The sequence below is a fragment of the Phacochoerus africanus genome, chromosome 9 (genome assembly GCF_016906955.1).
Source record: "Phacochoerus africanus isolate WHEZ1 chromosome 9, ROS_Pafr_v1, whole genome shotgun sequence".
NCBI lineage: Eukaryota > Metazoa > Chordata > Mammalia > Artiodactyla > Suidae > Phacochoerus > Phacochoerus africanus.
In genome coordinates this window covers 19,909,404-19,929,001 of record NC_062552.1, presented here as the reverse complement: position 1 = coordinate 19,929,001, position 19,598 = coordinate 19,909,404, and the positions used below count along the sequence as shown (strand labels likewise).

Below are 19,598 nucleotides of genomic sequence, written 5' to 3'. Positions count from 1 at the left end.
GAGTCGGCGTAAATGAGATGATATAATGAGACGTTATAATGAAACTCACAATTACAGTTGGGAAATAAAGTCCTTCAAATTCCATGACTCTTTCTGGCACAAGTCAGAGGCTACAGCTTCTGTGTGATTCTCATGCTGGCTCCACTTCTACTTTTTCCTTCTTCCTACTCAAGAAAGCCTATAGAAATATGAGTAAGAAGGGCTTAATCATAGGAATAAATTTGTCTCTGTTCTAAGTGACTAAAAATGTCTTTATCAGTATAAAAAGTTACTCGGGAAGATTCTTAAAACTGCTTTTACACACTGTTTTAGAATGACTGTTATATAAATAAAAAAGTAGATTTGATCTAACACAATTAAATGACTTTTGGAAATATTGACTGATTCTCACCCTGCCCCTCAAAGGGATGCCTGAACCATTTCCTTCTTTTGCCAGGAAGCCCCACTCTTTGCTTGTTGACCTAGCCTAGGAAATCTTCAGATCACATTGTTAGCAGGAACTGGTTACGTGTGCTGTACAAATACTATTTAATTCATCTAATAAAAAAAAAGAGATAAGAAGCAAAAGTTTGACTATCTTTAACTGTTTGTGTAGGTGAGAGGACAATTGACCATCTACTTTATGAGTATGTAACCCAGAAACTTATAGCTCCTTAAGGGAGCTAAGTCTTTTGGATAAGACCTATAGTGAGACCTTTTAGCAAAATGGTTAAGAGTGAATGGGGCTCACTAGCGTGGGTTCATATCCTGATGCTCAAACACGCAATTAAATGACTTTGGGTGGGTTAGTCTCTGTTCTTTAGTTTCCTCAATGGGAGATAATATTGGTAGTAGCGATCTTACTGGGTTGTTGAAAGAACATCTGTTAAATGCTCAGAACTTGTTACAACAGAGTAATGATTTGCTTGTATATGTATGACTCAAATAGTCTGCCATATGCCTTGTGACTGGGTCCTGCGGAGCAGGAAGGAGGGATTTCCCACCCAGCAGAAAGTTGGGTAAACTGGAAAATAGACTGAGGCCAGGAAATGATGCAAAGCGTTGATGTTCACTGCCATGGCAGGTGAAGGGCAGGGCCAGAGTTGTCAGTATGGTCAGTGGAGGACTGGAAATAACAAGACCCACTGCAGTTTTCAGCCTCTGCTCCAGTAAGGTAATGTTGCGAGAGTAGAAAATTTTGTTAACAGAACCCACTTTTCAGTACAGTGCTACCAATACTGTAGTGATTTCATACCACATCCCAAGAAAGAAAAGGATGGCTCAATCGCATGGGAGCTGAGATTATTTGGTTTTATTGTTAAATAAATAGCATTGTGTGGTCATCATTAAAAAAGGTAGATGTTAGGAAAGTAGAAGGAAGAAGACTCTCACCTACATTTCCATCACTGTTTTGGTATCTGCCAGTTGTCACCTTGGTCCCCTTCCCCCCTTCTCCCCTGCCTCCTCTTCTTCCTCCTTCTCCTTTTAATTGAAATACAATTCAGGTACCATAAAATTTACCCTTTTAGAGTGTTTGACTCAATGGTTTTTAGTATTTTCACATGTTGTGCTATTACTACCACTATATAATTCCAGGTCACTCACATCATCCCCCAAAGAAACCTTCTAACTATTAGCAGTCCTCCCATTCCCTTCTTCCCTCAGCCCCTGGCAGCCACTAATCTACTTTCTGTCTCCATGGATGTTCCTATATTGAATCAAGCTAGCATAAACCCCACTTGCTCATGGTCATAATTCTTTTTTATAGTGCTAAATTATATTTGCTAATATTCAATTAAGGATTTCTGTGTCCATATTCATAAGGAATATTGGTCTGTAGTTTTCTTTTTGTGTGATATCTTTGTCTGGTTTGGGGATCAGAGTAATAATTACTGCTCTCATAGAATGAATTGGGAAGTGTTCCCTCCTTTTCTATTTATTGGAAGAGTTTGTGAAGTATATTGGTATTGATTCTTCTTTAAACATTTGGTCAGATTCACCAGTGAAGCCATCTGGGCCATGGCTAATCTTTGTGAAAAGTTTTTTGATTACTAATTAAATCTCTTTAATTTGTTATGGGTCTGCTCCTCAGACGTTCTAGTTCTTCTTGAGTCAGTTTTGTTCATTTGTTTCTTCCTAGGAATTTCTCCATTTCATTTGGATTATTTAGATTGATAATAATATCCCCCTTTTAATTCCTGGCTGTAGTAATTTGGGTCTTTTCTCTTTTTTCTTGGTCAGTTTAGCTAAAGGTTTGTAATTGTATTAATCTTTTCAAATAACTATCTTTTTTGTTTTGTTTGTTTTTGTGGTTTTTTTTTTTTTTTTTTTTTTTTTTTGCTTTTTAAGGCTGCACCTGAGGCATATGGAAGTTCCCAGGCTAGAGGTCTAATCGGAGCTACAGCTGCTGGCCTATACCACAACCATAGCAATGCCAGATCCAAGCTGCATCTTCGACCTACACCACAGCTTGGCCAGGGATCACACCTGCAACCTCATGGTTCCTAGTCGGATTCATTTCCGAAGCACCATGACGAGAACTCCCTCAAAAAACAAACATTTATCTTCATTGATTTTCTCTTGTTTTCCTGGTCTAAATTCCATTTAGCTCTATTTTTTTTTCTTATTTCCTTCCTTCTGTTTGCTTTGTGTTTAGTTTGCTCTTCTTTTTCTAATTTCTTAAGGTGGAAGTTTAGTTTTTTTATTTGAGATCTTTCTTCTTTTTTTATTATAGGTGTGTACAGATATAAATTTCCTTCTATGCACTGCATTGTTTTAGCTGCATTCCATATGTTTCAGCATGTTATGTTTTTATTTGTATTTGTATCAAAGCATTTTGTAATTTCTGTTGTGATTTCTTTCCTAAACTGTTTGTATTTAGAAGTATGTTGTTTAATTTCCACATATTTGTGAATTTTCCAACTTTCTTCTCTTATTAGTATCTAATTTCATTTCATTGTGGTCAGAGAACAAACTTTGTATGACTGATCTTTTTAAATTTATTGCAATGTTTATATAACATAGTTTATGCTGGAGAATATTCCAAATGTACTTGAGAAGAATGTGTATTCTGCTGCTGGTAGAATGTACTTTTTTTGTCTGTTAGGTCTAGTTAGTTTATAGTGCTGTTCGAGTCTTCTATTTCCTTGTTCATCTTCTATCTAGTTGTTCCAGTCAATTGTAATTATTTTATATATTACTTTTTTATCCTGTTTTTTGTCTTATTAAAATTATTATATTAGTCATGTTAGGTCAGATTCCCTATATACACAATTATAAAGTATGTTTACATTAAATATTAACTTACATGATTTATTTAGCCATTTCTCTGTTGTTGAAATTTAGACTGTTCATAATTTTTTTTTTCCCATCAAAACGAAACTGTGATCGTTGTGCTTAAGAGCTGCTTTGTGTTTGGAGTTGTTTCTGTGAGACAAATGAATTACTGGCAAAAGGATATGACTAACTCATGCTTTCGCCCATTTTTTTTGTTTGTTTGTTTTTGTTTTTGTCTTTCTGTCTTTTGTTGTTGTAGTTGTTGTTGTTGTTGCTGTTGCTATTTCTTGGGCCGCTCCCGCGGCATATGGAGGTTCCCAGGCTAGGGGTCGAATCGGAGCTGTAGCCACCGGCCTACGCCAGAGCCACAGCAACGCGGGATCCGAGCCGCGTCTGCAACCTACACCACAGCTCACGGCAGCGCCGGATCGTTAACCCACTGAGCAAGTCGCCCATTTTTTTTATCACCTCATACTTTAACATAAAGATGGGCTTCATATGGACTGATAGCTCAAATGAGGAAGGTAAGACTATGAAAGCAATGGAAGAAATGTAGACTATTTTTGTGACCTAGAGATTACTGAGATGACTTTTCAAACAACACTTCAAAAGTACAGCCCAAAGGGAAAAAAGAAAGAAAAAAGAAACACACATATACACAAACCTAGTGAATAGGATATCATCAATACACTACAGATTTCTATGAACTGGAAGACCCCATGGACAAAGTTAAAGAACATATGATGGTTTGAGTGATTATTTTGCAATATTTACAACCAATGAGGGAATATTATCCAGCTTATAGGAGGAAGTAATGTAAATCGACAAGAAAAAGATAGGAAACCCAATATAAAAATTAAGAAAGGATATGAACTAGCATTTTACAAAAGAAAAATCTCCAAAAGTCAATAAGCACATGAAAATATGCTCAAACCTATTAATTATTAGAAAACTACAGACTGAAGCAATGAGGTGCTTTACTTTACATCTTTTTGACTGATAAAAAGTTAGAAACAAAGGTGATAGCAAATGTTAGGGATAAAAGGATATAGAAATCATCATGCCTGTGGTGGGAGTATGGCTGGTGCAGTCATGTGGGAAAGTAATCTGACAGTGGTTAGGCAGAGCAGGTTTATGAATACACTGTGGCCCATCAATCCCACACCTGTTTAGGTACCAAAGAAATCCTGTTGTGGCAGAATCTATGGGTCCACCCCTGGGAGCATGAATCAATAAAATGTGGCACCAGGGTATGTGAAACTCCAGTTAGAGCTGAGATGTCCACATGGCAACATGAATGCATCTTAGAATCATAGATTTGAATGAAAAAGAGTAAGAAACAGCCTGGAAACCCAATACCATTTATAAAAATTAAAGATGCACACATACAATGTAGTAAATATTTTGCAAGAACTTTCAAATGGTTGCCTACAGGGGAGGAGAGTAAAGAAGAGTAGAAAACAAAGATAAAGGGAGTAAGTAAGTAAGCAGCTTTGCCTGGACTGAATATAATGTGTCATGAACTAAGAAATATGGTTAACATAATCCTCTTAACTTGAGGTCCTAAATGAATGAATGAGTCCACTATTCATTTACCCATTCTTTAATGCGTATTGCGTTATAATCCATTTTTTTAGAACCAACCAATTTTTGTTCCCATTAACTACTTAATCAGCCTGCTTTTTCTCCTCATTCCTTAACAGCTCAGGGCATTCTAGTTTTTCAGACTTTCCTCATTTGAGCCAAAATAGCATCATTGTTTTAAATTATACTTGTTTTTCAAATACAATGCTAATATTTACCAAATGTGTTTGCCCATTTTCTTAGGTGGTAGAAATTTTTCATTTTACTTTTCTATCTACTCAGATTTTCCATTGGAATTATTTCCATTGCTATTAAACTTAGCAGTCCCCCCTGTGATATGCCATTTTTTCATACTTTTTAAGCACTTAGTTGCTTTTCTTTGTGTCTTTAAGCATCTAGAATACTTAACTAACCATTGCACAGCACTGTGGATCAGGCAGCCCTTCCTCTTCCACTAATTTATGATCCTTCTCTTAGACTATATTAAACTGTTATTTAATTTGGATCCTCTCTTTGTCCTTACGCCAATTATCTATAATTTAATTATTATAGTTTTCTAATATGTTTTTATTATAATTCCTCTTCATTATTCTTCCCTATTAAAAATTTTAATGAATTCCATTTGTTTGTTCTTCTGGTTAAATATTAAGTCGTAATCCAAATAACCTAGATGTCATTAGTTTATGTGGTCAAAGTAAGGATACCACATTCTCCTGCTTTATAGATGCAGGCAGTTGGCAGATGTCATGATTTCCTTCAGTGCATAAATGCAATTTATCTTTGTGCAAGGGGCATAAAAACTTTTATGGTATTGGCTTTGAAATAATAGTTAAGAACTGCAGACTCACGTTTTTCCTGCTTTTCTTGAAAAAGAACACTTCTAAAGAAGGAAAATCCTTAAGCATGGATATCGATGTAGTTTTCTGAAAGTCTCCTGTAATTCCTTGGGATTTTTGTTGTTGTTGTTGGTTGGTTGGTTTTTTTGGGGTTTTGTTTGTTTGTTTTGCTTTGCTTTTAGGGCTGCACCTGTGGCATATGGAAGTTCTCAGGCTAGGGGTCCAATTGGAGCTACAGCTGCCAGCCTACACCACAGCCACAGCAACATGGGATCCAAGCTGCATCTGCGACCTAACCACAGCTCTTGGTAATGCCAGATTCTTAACCCACTGAGCAAGGCCAGAGATCGAATCTGCCTCCTCATGGACACTAGTCAGATTCGTTTCTGCTGAGCCACAATGGGAATTCCCAATTCCTTGTATTTTTGAACTGGTTATATGCTAGTATATAATTTTGTTTGTTGAATCTTTGTGGGGTTTTTTTTTTTTTGTCTCTTGTCTTTTTAAGGCTGCCCCCACAGCATATGGAGGTTCCCAGGCTAGGGGTCAAATTGGAGCTACAGCTGCCAGCCTACACAACAACTGCAGCAAAGCGGGGTCCAACCTACATGACAGTTTGTGGCAATGCCGGATCCTTAACCCACTGAGCGGGGCCAGGGATCGAACCTGAGTCCTCATGGATACCAGTCAGTTTCATTAACCACTGAGCCATGATAGTAACTCCTGTTTGTTCAGTTTTGAACCTCCTTTTTAATTATTTATTCCTTGAAGGTGAAATAATTGCCATAATAATACTATCATTTATTACGTGCCTTCTCTGTGCTAGGCATAGTGACACTTTAGGATTTATTATATCACTTAATCCCTACAACAACTCTGCAAGGTATGTATCGTAATCCTATTTGACAGATCAGGAAATTGCAGCCCAGGATGCAGATAATATGCATCCATCACAAGTGACTAGATATAGTCCCTCTGCTATTCAGCAGGGTCTCATTGATTTTCCATTCCAAATGCAATAGTTTGCATCTATTGTATATGGGTTTTGGGGTTTTTTTGTCTTTTTTTTTTTTGTCTTTTCTGGGGCCTCACCCTTGGCATAGATAGGTTCCCAGGCTAGGGGTCAAATTGAAGCTGCAGCTGCCAGCCTACACCACAGCCACAGCAACTCGGAATCCGAGCCTCATCTGCAACCTACACCAAAGCTCACGGCAACACCGGATCCTTAACCCACTGAGCGAGGCCAGAGATCAAACCGGCAACCTCATGGTTCCTAGTTGGATTCATTAACCACTGAGCCACGATGGGAACTCCCTAAATGCAATAGTTTGCATCTATTAACCCCAAACTCCCAGTCCATCCCACTCCCTCCCCCTCCCTCTTGGCAACCATAAGTCTGTTCTCCATGTCCATGATTTTCTTTTCTGGGGAAAGTTTCATTTGTGCCATTTTTCATTTTATGGGTAATTTTTACTTCAGTTTCTTCCACTAGAAGTTGTCTTAAAGTGAGTATAATTAATATTCATTTGGAAAATGTAAGCAAAACATTTTTTAAAGGGCCATGCCCACAGCATATGAAAGTTTCTGGGCCAGGGGTTGAATCCAGGCTCCAAGCTGCAGCTGTGCTCTACACTGCAGCTGTGGCAATGCTGGATCCTTTAACCCACTGTGCCCGGCTAGGGATCAAACCTGCATTTCCACAGCTACCTGAGCCATTGCAGTTGGATTCTTAACCCACTGCACTACAGTGGGAACTCCCACAAAACATTTTTTAATGTCCTTTGAATAAAGTAGGAAAATGCTCGTCTTTGAGGGCAGGGTGGCAATGCCATTTGCAGAGGGTTTGCTTTGGCTTGGGACCTCATCTGCTTTCATTTAGTAATGAATAAAATTGCTGGCATTAATAGGACTAACTGTGTGTGGAGATAGCCAGGGTTAGAGATAAAAACACTGGAGAAGTCAAATTAGTTGCTCAAGGTCCTCTAGCTAATAAGCTATTAAGTGGGAGAGTGAGGGCTAGAAACAGGCCATCTGTCTCCCAAGCACATGTCCATTAGTGGTTTGCTGATAGCCTTCCAGAACAACAGGGAGGACTCTCAAACATGGTCTTGCCTCCCTCCAATTGATCCTCTCCATGTGCCTCACAGCGGGTCTTTCTAAAATTAAGTTCTGATTTTAATTCTCCCTTGCTATAGCACTTAGGTATTGCTTTCAGCCAGTGTAATAGAAAAACCAGGCAAAAGTGGCTCAATCATATAGGAGGTTGTTTTTCTTAGATCCCAAGCAGGTAATCCTGGGCATTATGGTTTGTTCTGCGTTTATCAAGGAGCCAAATTCCCTATCACCTCCTGTTCTATCCTCCTCTATAGTATCTGGCTCTATTCTTCAGCATCTCAAGATGGCTTGTGCTCCTCCAAGCATGGCAGTCAAATTCCACACAAGCGGGGGAAATATGAAGGGCAGACAGTGCTGGTCTCTGGAGTTGTCCCTCTTTGTCGGGGAAATAAATGTGTCCCTTCAAGTCCCATGAGACTTCTGAAGTAGACGTCTGCTTACGGCTCACCCACCAGAACTATGTAAACTGCACATAGTGCTAGGTCTACATAGCCACTCATAACTGCCAGGGGGCTGGGAAATCTTTAAATAGGTGTACCATCACACAATTAGGATGCTAACACTAAGGGAGAAGGAGAGAATAGGTTTTGCGCAAGCCACCAGCATGCCTGCCACAATTGCTTAACATTCTTCATTGACCCCCTCATTGCCACAGGATGAAATCCAAACGCCTCCTTAGCTGGGAATCTAGGGTCCTTCATGACCCACTCTGACCTACCTGTCTCTCCCACCTGGTTCAGACACCATTCTCCTTGGTCATAAAAATTCCAGTCATTTGTGAACATCCAGCTCTCCCATGCCTCCATGCTTTTGCACATGCTGTTCTTTTATCTTTTATGTTGTCCTTTTATCTTTTATCCAAAAGAGATAGCCCATCATCACATCTCTTTTGTCAGCCCCCAAATACTTTGTCTTTCAAGTTCAGCTGGAGGATTACCTCCTATTTGAAATCAGCTTTGACTCTTACAACCAAACAAGGTTTTCCTTCCGAGACACTCCCACAGCACCTTGAACTCATCTCTATCAATCATTCATTTGATTGTAATGAAGTTGGTGGTGGTGTGCCTGTGTCTCTGACACATCTGCGATCTCATGAGTTCCTTAAGTGGAATGTGAATAGAGAGATGAACAGTATTGGTCTTCAGCCCTCATCTCTGCAGATGTTGCTTGACCCAAATGAGCGTTGCCTTTTATTTTGATTTTGCTTTGATTTGTCTACTCCATGTGCTTCAGCCATGCATTTCTGTCTTAGCGGTGCTTTTGAAAAGTCATTTTTTGGTTGATTATCCAGATTTGTCCACCTTTGCTTCTAGTTGTAGAAAAGGATGAAGAAAATGGAGTTTTGCTTCTAGAACTAAATCCTCCTAACCCGTGGGATTCAGACCCCAGATCTCCTGAAGATTTGGCTTTTGCGGAAGTGCAGGTAAGAAAATGTTAAATTATAATATTCTTAAAAACAAAAATAAAGCTAACATATCAATTTATATATATATATATATTTTTTTTTACTTCTTATATTACCTTGAATATTCTTGGAAGTGGCTAGTTAGGACATATAATAAAGTTATTCTGAAGTCTTTTTTTTTTTTCTTTTTCCATGATGAGCAGTGGCATGATGTGGATCTCAGCTCCCAGACCAGGCACTGAACCTGAGCCGCAGTGGTGAAAGCACCAAGTCCTAGCCACTAGACCACCAGGAAACTCCCTATTTTAAATTCTTGAGCGCATTATTTAGGAACCTCAGGAACTTGACAAGGATTACAAGGAAATATATCCAGATTTAAAAAAAAAAATCTTTTAGCAGAGGTCCCAAAGGAGAGTCATACACAGCTATGGGAGGAAGTTCAGAAATTGCCCTTGCTACCAGATCACTGTCAGGTAAAATGGCCAGCTACGTATTTCTGCATATTGCCCTAAGATCGTTACAAACTTTTCTGTGCATTTTTCCTTTTTTTTTTTTTGTCTTTTGGTTGTTGTTGTTGTTGCTATTTCTTGGGCCGCTCCCGCGGCATATGGAGGTTCCCAGGCTAGGGGTTGAATCAGAGCTGTAGCCACTGGCCTACGCCAGAGCCACAGCAACTTGGGATCCGAGCCGCGTCTGCAACCTACACCACAGCTCACGGCAACACCGGCTCCTTAACCCACTGAGCAAGGCCAGGGACCGAACCCGCAACCTCATGGTTCCTAGTCGGATTCGTTAACCACTGCGCCACGACGGGAACTCCCATTTTTCCATTTTTAAAAGAAAATTTCGGGGTTCCTGTTGTTGCTCAGTGGTTAATGAACCCAACTAGTATCCATGAGGACAGGGGTTCGAGCCCTGGCCTCACTCAGTGGGTTAAGAATTTGGCATTGCTGTGGCTGAGGCGTAGGCTGGCGGCTACAGCTCAGAATGGACCCCTAGCCTGGGAACCTCCATATGCCTCAGGTATGGCCCTAAAAAAAAAAAAAAGAGAGAGAGAGAGAGAATTTCCTCCAGAGAAAACATTTTGGTAGTTTGGGAGAGGTAAACAACCAAAAATTAATTTTTCTGGAGTATTCGGGAAGCTTGTAAAAATGGGCTCTTACTTTTTTGAGGAGACAAATGGGAACCTACCCAGAAGAGGCACAATCACCTGCATTTCATTTCTTGACCTCTCCCTACCTTCTTTGCTGGCTTTTCCCATTTGGATTTCTGCGACCTTATCTCTGCTCCTTGGTGTTTTCATTTTTCCTGTGGACGTGCCAGACTATGGGAAGGGAGTAAGGTGTTGATTTAGAATCCTGTAGTCTCTGCCTATCTCTAAGTCATTGTTTTTCACCCTTCTCAGAAGACTTTGACATCCTGAGTGAGTCCGCAAGTAATTTAGGTGAGAAAGCCTTAGAAGCCAGTGGAGCCAGGCTGCATGACTGTGTCCCCCCACTGGAACCAGTCATTCTTATACCTATTCACAGCCACCCTACCATTTAAATCCCCAGAGGTCTACCATAACATCTGTAACTCCCTTTCTTTGTAAATTGTGTTTTAAAAGACTGGTAACAAAAGATATTCTGTGGTGCAGAGCGTAATTAAATACCTCGGAGCTGATTTGAGTTGGGTAAATCGACTGGTTTGACCCCTAAAACCCACCATGAGCATTTCTGTTCTAATAAAGTAATGCCTGTGCTGGGAATCGTGTTCTATGGAAACGCTCCTGCTGTGTCTTTCTTGAGTCCTGTGTCATTGAACATGCTTAGGAGCAAAGGTCCCCCATGTGGCTTGTCTGCTAACCAGCCCAGTTCCTTGTTCTGGCTGGTAATGATCCAATCATCTGAATCTCACTGTCTTCCAACAGATCACGTACCTTACTCACGCCTGCATGGACCTCAAGCTGGGAGACAAGAGGATGGTGTTCGACCCTTGGTTAATCGGTCCTGCTTTTGCGCGAGGATGGTGGTTACTACACGAGCCTCCATCTGATTGGCTGGAGAGGCTGAGCCGCGCAGATTTAATTTACATCAGTCACATGCACTCAGACCACCTGAGGTAAGGAAGGGTGAGCCCTCAACTCAGAAGAAAATGCTGCAATAAAGGCATTGTTGGTTTTCAGCTTCTTTTGTAATCACTGCTCATTCTGAGGTAGATTCGCTTGGGCTGATAAAAAGAGAACTAATTTAGATAAATGCTTGCATTTGCATAGCCTCTTTTTTAAAAAAACTTTTTTTTTTTTTTTGTCTTTTCAGGGCTGAACCTGTGGCATATGGAGGTTCCCAGGCTAGGGGTCGAATCAGAGCTACAGCCCCGGGCCTACGCCACTGCCATAGCAACATGCATAGCCTACTTTTTAAAGTGCCTTCCTGTTTTATACCATTGAGATGTGAGAAGAGCTATTGTGGAAAGGAGCATGGGGTTAATAACCCTGGACCCTCTCACGTCCTACCCTCAGGCTAGTTGGTAAAACTCTGAGTTTAAGGATCATCAAAGTTGACTTCCTTTTTTAGTTTAACATTTATGGTGGGAATCAGCACACATTTTCTACAAAGGGCCGGAGTGTAAACTGTTTGGAGTTTTACAAGACATATGGTTGGCATTGCAACTACTTAACTCTGCTATTATAGCACAAAAGCAGCCATAGTCGGTCCTGAAGGAGCCTGATTGCCTTCAGCTTTATAGGCAATGACGTATGAATATCACAAACAGTTTCCTGTGTCACCAAACATGATTGCCTTTTGATTTCCCTTTCAACCCTTTAAAAAAAGGTAAAAGCCCTTCCTAGCACTCAGCAGCAGGTCGCTGTGTTTTGCCAACTCCTGATCTGTAGCATTTCGACAACACTGAGCTCTCAACTTTTGAACCCTGAGTCCACCACATCCTTCAGTGAAACCAGAGCCATATGATACTAAGGATAGAAACGGAAACTTCCTGAATCCAGGCGATCAAATAGGAGGGGGAAAGAGGAACTTTCATTGACAAAACCCACAAATATTTGTGAATGGACTGTTACCAGAAGAGGGAGGCTCCTATTCCCAACCCCCTGGCTTCATTACAGGGTCCTATGTGTTCATCCTTATTGAGAAATTTGTATTGCTACTGCCAGGTTGCCAATATCCAGCGGTGCCCATGGTGTTCTAAAATGAAGCAATTTCAACTTTATTTTTTTTTTTTCCTGTGACTTTACATGACAAAGTTCACATGAAGGATATACTTTGATAGTAATGTCCATGGTTAGGGAAAATACATTGTTTGCTGGTTGACTGGCCCCTGGATTTTTCTATTGAAAGTCCATGAGATCTCGAAGGCACAGGTGTGTTCTCTCGCTTTTTAAGGAAAGGGTTTAAAAACTTAAGTAATTAACAGCTTTAGTAACAAATTACCTGTAACACACTTAAAAACCGAATACCACCCACTGGAGTATTGTGCTACGATTAAAAATCTCCTTGTCTACTACATGATATCTTTGTCCCACAGAAGGTTCTGGAACCAAACTTGTAATTTCAGGATTATGAGAGCCCTGAGTTCACGCATTGTGTAATAACTATGTTGTGTGGTAGTCAATTTGTACAGCTTGCTTAGAGAGAACAGTGTCAATTTAAGGAGGCGGTTGCTTTATAGTACCTGTCACAAGATGCCATTGCCATTGTCCTAGCAACAGATATTCTATGGGAGTATACAACATTTTAGTGAGGATAAGAACTTTTTATGGCATTTAGTCTGGTCATTTCCCAACCACTGTCCTGAAAACCAATTTCATTTTGATTTCAGGGGCTTGTGTGGGCAAAGTTGCCAGGCATTAAAAAGCCAGTTCTCAACTGTAGTATCACAATGCTTTAGTTGGGTAGTGTATTGCAGATAGCTTATGGCTGAAAAGTTACCAAACCTTGCAGTTTTCACTCCTTTGAGTTTATTTCCTTGACAGAATTGACCCTGAGTTTTTTGACTCTTACCCGCTCAACTAATAAACACCAGAGTCATTTATCTCCATTGCTCTTGTCTGACCTTTATTTACTGAATAATGCCTTATTGGTTCACAAAAACAAGGGGGGAGGGGGCCAGCATGCTTTAGAAAACTGTCTTTAGTCAAAGAAATGTGATTTTATTATGTAAATATATGAGTATTATAATAGATAGTGTTATTAATAGACACCAGCAAGAATTGTCAATAATTTAAAAATCACAAATTAAAATACATCCATGTTAGAATCATTTATCCTAACTCCCAAAGCCCTTTAAAGTGGAAGATTTAGATGTTAACCCAGAGATTAAAGACATGTTCAAAGAATCCTTGATTTTTTTTTGAATCCCTTGTTTTTAGAGAAGAAAACCTAATGATTTTCCCCCCCTGGATTCTACATATTAAATATAGTTTTGGAACTTGAATATTAGTATAGTTAATAAGTGCTGATATGCTGATTTTGTTTATATTTTTCTTATGAGTAAATATCCTATATCACCAGACATTATAGTCTATGTACAAATATGATTCTTAAACCTGATAGCACATTCATCAGAGTTGGAATTGCCTTTTTTTTTTTTTTTTTTTTTACAGTTGCACCTGCAACATATGAAAGTTCCCAGGCTAGGGGTTGAATCCAAGCTGCAGCTGCCACCCTACATTACAGCCGTAGTAACAGCAGATCCGAGCTGCATCTGCAACCTATGCTGCAGCTCAGGGCAACGCCAGATCCACTGAGTGAAGCCAGGGATGGAACTCGCATCCTCATAGAGACAACGTCGGGTCCTTAACCCACTGAGCCAGAACAGGAACTCCAGAATTTCCTTTCAATAGAAGAAGCACCAAATTTAGGATCAGAAAGCCTGAATTTGAATACCAAATTACTATTTGTTAGTCATATATTTCTGGGTGTGTTTCCTCATTTATTAAAAGCACACTAAAAGATGAGAGGGTCTTTTGTTGAGAATCAAATACAATAACATGTGAAAATGTGTAACACTATGATTGAAATATACCTACACAGCCATTTATTTGTTTGTTGTTCATGTTTTGCCACCCACACAGTAGTATATAATCCTTTTATGTAATGAATGCTAATAAATGAAAGTTGGCAACTTATGTAAGTACTCAAAAATGCTTGGATGGTTCATTGTGTACTGACTTGGGATTGCTACAAGAGGTAAATGTCATTTTCCTCTGTGCTAAACTTTATTGTCTTGCTTAGTTAGTGACTGACTCTCTTTAAGGACAAGGAGTTCATTCTGTATACCATGTGTGGCTATCAACCTTCGAAGTTTGAAAAACTGCCCCAGGGTGGGCACCCATCCGTTCTCTTAGATACATGGCCGAGACCTTTCTCTCACTGGGAGGGGGCCGCACTGAGGAATGAGAAAAAAGAGGAAAATCAAGATGAAACCAGAAACCTCTTTGGCGTAACTTCTCCACTCTGTACTTGCTGTTAGAACTACCCTTGCACAAAGCAGCATCAGTGTGGAAGACGGAATTTGCACACCTGGTTTGATATACATGCCGTGGTATATGGGATGTTCTAACAATAAAGCGGACTCTCCCAGGAAATCCTCCTCACTGTTATAGTCAGCCTTGAGGAAAGAGCTCTTCTTTTGGACTCTGGGGAGAGTCTAGTTTTTCAGTTCCTTGCTTCTCAGTCAACGTGTTGGTGTAAGGATCACACTTTCTCTTATACTAGATAATTCTATTTTTTTCACCTTTCAACCTGTCCATCCTTCTGACCCTAGTTACCCAACACTGAAGAAGCTTGCTGAGAGAAAACCAGATGTTCCCATTTATGTTGGAAACACGGAAAGGCCTGTATTTTGGAATCTGAATCAGAGTGGCGTCCAGTTGACTAATATCAATGTAGTGCCATTTGGAATATGGCAGCAGGTCTGTGTTCTTTCCACATGTTTGGGTTATCCTTTCTGGGGTAAATTTGAGGTGAGATAGAAATTTTAAGACTAAAGAAACAATGGCCTACTTTTTCTGTACATGGTCCTGTGTAAATCTCTATTTGAGCTAAAATAAGAGGTGGTCTTCCTCTCCAAATATCCATGGTATGACTCTGATGGATAACAAATCCAGTTCGGAAAAAAAGGTATTTCTTTCCAGAAGAGAGGACAATTTCTTCAAACATGGAATTAAAAGCAAAATAGATGTAAATCGTTGTTGGTTTTATTGTTGAATTCCAGGTAGACAAAAATCTTCGATTCATGATCTTGATGGATGGCGTTCATCCTGAGATGGACACTTGCATTATTGTGGAATACAAAGGTATTTTCTTACCTTCATCAGCAATGAAAATTGCTCTTGGTAGAAAGGATAATAATAGTTATCGAAAATGTCATCCTATGTTCATCTGTTTCTTCCCTCTTCATTTTCCATAGAGTACAGTATATTCTATCCCTGTCTTAGGAAAATGGACTGTCATTCATATAATCTTACAGAGAATCAATTAGTAATGTACTCTATGCCGTGACAGGTGCAAAGGTTTTTTTGAAGGCAACAGATAAAAATATCCTATATTTCACCTATTGTAATTTCTTTAAAACTGACATTATTGAATAAATGTTTTAATTTCATCTTGAATATTATGTTATAGAATCATACACTTTACCCCAATAATCATCGAATAGAATTTCCAAAAGGTTGAGAGAGTTGTGTTGATCTGATTACTTTCCTCTGCATCCTTTGAGCTTAACCTTTGAATATAGTTTGCTAAGGAAAGTAGTCTGTTTATGATCCTGGAGTGGAATCAGGCTAAGTGTCCTCATTCAGAACCCACTGAATCAGACAGAATGAATTTATTTCCTTGAAAGTTCAAAATGTGTCACTCAAGAGTATAAATTTTCAAATCTTACTCTCTCTTTTCCTTGGACATGAGCAATTCTTCGATAATTGAATGAGGCAGATTATATAGACTTACATGGAAGACTTTGTTGGCCTGAGAATTCAAACTATGGTGTTCAAGATTTCACCTTGAGTCTGATGCCATTTTGTTTTCCCACAGGTCATAAAATTCTCAATACAGTGGATTGCACCAGACCCAATGGAGGAAGGCTGCCTATGAAGGTTGCATTAATGATGAGTGATTTTGCTGGAGGAGCTTCAGGCTTTCCAATGACTTTCAGTGGTGGAAAATTTACTGGTAATTCTTTATATCAAAATGATGCCAAGGAGTTGGCATGGCACTTTGCTAAATGCTGTGTGAACCAATACAAAGATAATTAGGACATGCTTCTTCCCCACAAGAGGTGTGCAGTCTTATTGGGAAATCATACTTGCAAGTCACAAATATAGACTAAAGTTTCCAGCTGAGAATATGCTGATGGAGCATGAAGCACTAAGGAGACTAGGGAGAATCTCAGGAAAAATCAAGAATAATTTGGATCAAATGGATTCCTGACATAGAACATAGAGCTGATCAGAAAGAGCCTGACATTGGTAATCCAGGCTTAAGTGCTCTTTGTATGTGGTTCAGAACAGAGTGTGGGCAGCCTGAGGGGGACACATACCCTTGGCCTTGTGGAAAGCTCATATGGGGGAGGGATGAGGCAAAGGAAGCCCCTCTAAAGTGTGGGATTACGAGAGGTTGGGGGGGTGGTAGGGAAAATAGTGGTCAAAGAGTACAAACTTCCAGTTATAAGATGAATAAATTCTAGGGGTATAATGAACAGCATGGCAACTATAGATAGCATATTGTACTATATACTTGGAAGTTGCTGAGAGTAGATCTTTCATGTTCTAGCCACACACACACACACGCACACACACACACACACGCGTGCACACAAACAGAAATGGTAATTATGTGAGGTGATGGCGGTGTTAACTAACTTTATTGTGGTCATCATTTAGCCATACATGCATGTCATGAAATCACCATATCGTACACCTTAAACTTATGTAATACTAGATGTCAGTCATATCTCAAAGCTAGAAAAAATGTGGGGACCAAGGCAGAAGCTCTTCTGCTCTGTGTCTAAGGGTGGTTCTGGGGCTGGGATGGGGAGGATGGTTAAGTGGTATTTTTTTTTCATACCTTTGCTCAGTACTATCATTGTAAGTGTTCAATATATGTCTGCTTAATAAATTAATGTTTTTAGTAAGCAATCTCTGTTTAGTAATGTGTCAGAAATGCCCTACTTGCAATAGGAAGAAAGCCTGTCCAGTTCCTTCCTTTCTTCTGTAAGTCTGATTTCATTGCCTCCCAGAATGCATCACCATGTGAGAGATAGAGGGAAGGTGCTGTCCTTATGGGGTTAACAGTGTGACTAGGGAGGCAAAATATACCTACTAAAGGGTGGTAGCATAATTCTGTTCTTATGTGAGTATGTGTATGTGTGTGAGTATGTGCACATGCACATACATTTTAAAAGGTCTGCAATATACCAACATGTTCATAGTGGTTACACCTAGCTTATAGGTAACTTTTTTTTCCTGTATCCTTGTTTGTGTTTATCAAATTTTCATAACGGTAATAGTAGAAGGAGTACCTGACATGGTACCACACAGGCTCTGGGCCCTGCCTAATTTCTCAATTTCCTTTATTGCCCATACCCCCATTGCTTGACAAGCATAAGTCCATACTGGCCTGTTTGTTGTTCCTCAGACCCAGTACGCCATGTACTTCCATGCCCTGGGTCTTTGTATGTGCTATTTCTACTGCTTAGAGTGCTATTGCCCCTGACCACCACGTGGTCAGCAACTTCTCTTCTGTGTCTGTGTCTATGGTCTATGATTCCTAGATGTCATCTTCACTAACTACCCTTCTAATATGCCCTTCCATCCCACCCGTCCTCATCCTCACCCCAGCCATTCTCTATTCTATGGCCCTGTTTTATTTTCTTCCTAGCTCATCACTCTTTGAAATGAACTTATTTACTTATTCATTATTTGCTTCTTTCACTAGAATGAATGCTCCATGAGAGCAGGGACCTGCTTTATCTTGCTCGCCACTGTATTCTCAGTGCCTAGAACTACGTCTGGCACATAGTAGGTGCTCAATAAATATCGATCAAATGAAAGAATGAGCAAACGAACAAATGAACAACATGTGAGGTAGGCATCATGATTCCATTCAATAGAGGAGAAAAACAGACTTAAAGAATTGAAGTGGTGGAGCTGCATTTTGATCTTAAGTCTTGACTGACTCCAACATCCATGCTCTTGACCACTGTGCATCTCCAGAGTGTAATGAACATACTTTACTTTTATATTCCACCAAAATAACAAAGCCATGCCCATGTTAGTAGAGAGTTAATAGACAGTGCCCTTAAAATATGCATGCACCCAGGGTACAACTATGCATGCTGCCCTGTGTTTTCAGCTGGATCCAAATGAATTGCCGTAAACAAAGAGAGGATTCAATGTCTTTGACTAGTTTGGGATATTTTCCTAGTAACCAACTTTGCAAAATAAAGCCAGTAATGACAAGGAGCTTTGTTCTACTTTTGCATCACTCAACTGTCAATTTTTATCTCCTGCAAGACTTCTAATCTACTAGAACTTTTGTTTTTCTGTGATTTCTGAACAGAGAAGACTAATCCAAACCCTGTCATTCCAGAGGAATGGAAAGCCCAATTCATTAAAACAGAAAGGAAGAAACTCCTGAACTACAAGGCTCGGCTGGTGAAGGACCTACAACCCAGAATTTACTGCCCCTTTGCTGGGTATTTCGTGGAATCCCACCCATCAGACAAGTATGGCTGGATATTTTGTATAACGTGTTTATGCATAAGTTAATATATGCTGAATGAGTGATTTAGCTGTGAAACAACATGAAATGAGAAAGAATGATTAGTAGGGGTCTGGAGCTTATTTTAACAAGCAGCCTGAAAACAGAGAGTATGAATTAAAAAAATTAAATACAGGAGTGTGCTATTACCAATTATTTATAATAGTCTTGTTCATCTAACTTCAATTCCAATCACTATATGCTTATACTAAAAAACGAAGTATAGAGTCAACCTTCTTTGACTAACAGCTCTTCCCTAGTCAGGGACATTAGCTCAAGTACAGTCTTTATTTTTCCTGGGGTAAGAAAAGAAGGATTGGGAAGTAGGAATGCAAAGAAATAAAAAATAATTCTGTCATTGTTCAAATAAGAATGTCATCTGAAAATAAACTGCCTTACATGGGAATGCTCTTATTTGTCAGGTATATTAAGGAAACAAACATCAAAAATGACCCAAATGAACTCAACAATCTTATCAAGAAGAATTCTGAGGTGGTAACCTGGACCCCAAGACCTGGAGCCACTCTTGATCTGGGTAGGATGCTAAAGGACCCAACAGACAGGTTTGACTTGAATATTTACAGGGAACAAAAATGATTCCTGAATTTTTTCATGTTTATGAGAAAATAAAGGGCATATCTATGG

The 19,598-nt window shown here is 39.5% G+C and overlaps 1 protein-coding gene across 4 annotated transcripts in view; it reads left to right on the top strand.

Moving 5' to 3' along the window:
- Positions 1-19,598, top strand: part of LOC125135266 (cytidine monophosphate-N-acetylneuraminic acid hydroxylase) — a 79,532-nt gene that overhangs the window by 40,412 nt on the left and 19,522 nt on the right. For all 4 annotated transcript variants that reach the window (XR_007136927.1, XM_047795201.1, XM_047795198.1 and 1 more), the window contains 7 exons: positions 9,104-9,213; positions 11,105-11,295; positions 14,959-15,106; positions 15,409-15,490; positions 16,227-16,364; positions 18,783-18,918; positions 19,376-19,516. Coding sequence is in view for 3 of the 4 variants with exons in the window: in XM_047795201.1 (XP_047651157.1) it covers positions 9,104-9,213; positions 11,105-11,295; positions 14,959-15,106; positions 15,409-15,490; positions 16,227-16,364; positions 18,783-18,918; positions 19,376-19,516 (946 nt within the window). In the remaining variant the exon portion in view is untranslated. The remainder of the gene's footprint in view (positions 1-9,103; positions 9,214-11,104; positions 11,296-14,958; positions 15,107-15,408; positions 15,491-16,226; positions 16,365-18,782; positions 18,919-19,375; positions 19,517-19,598) is intronic.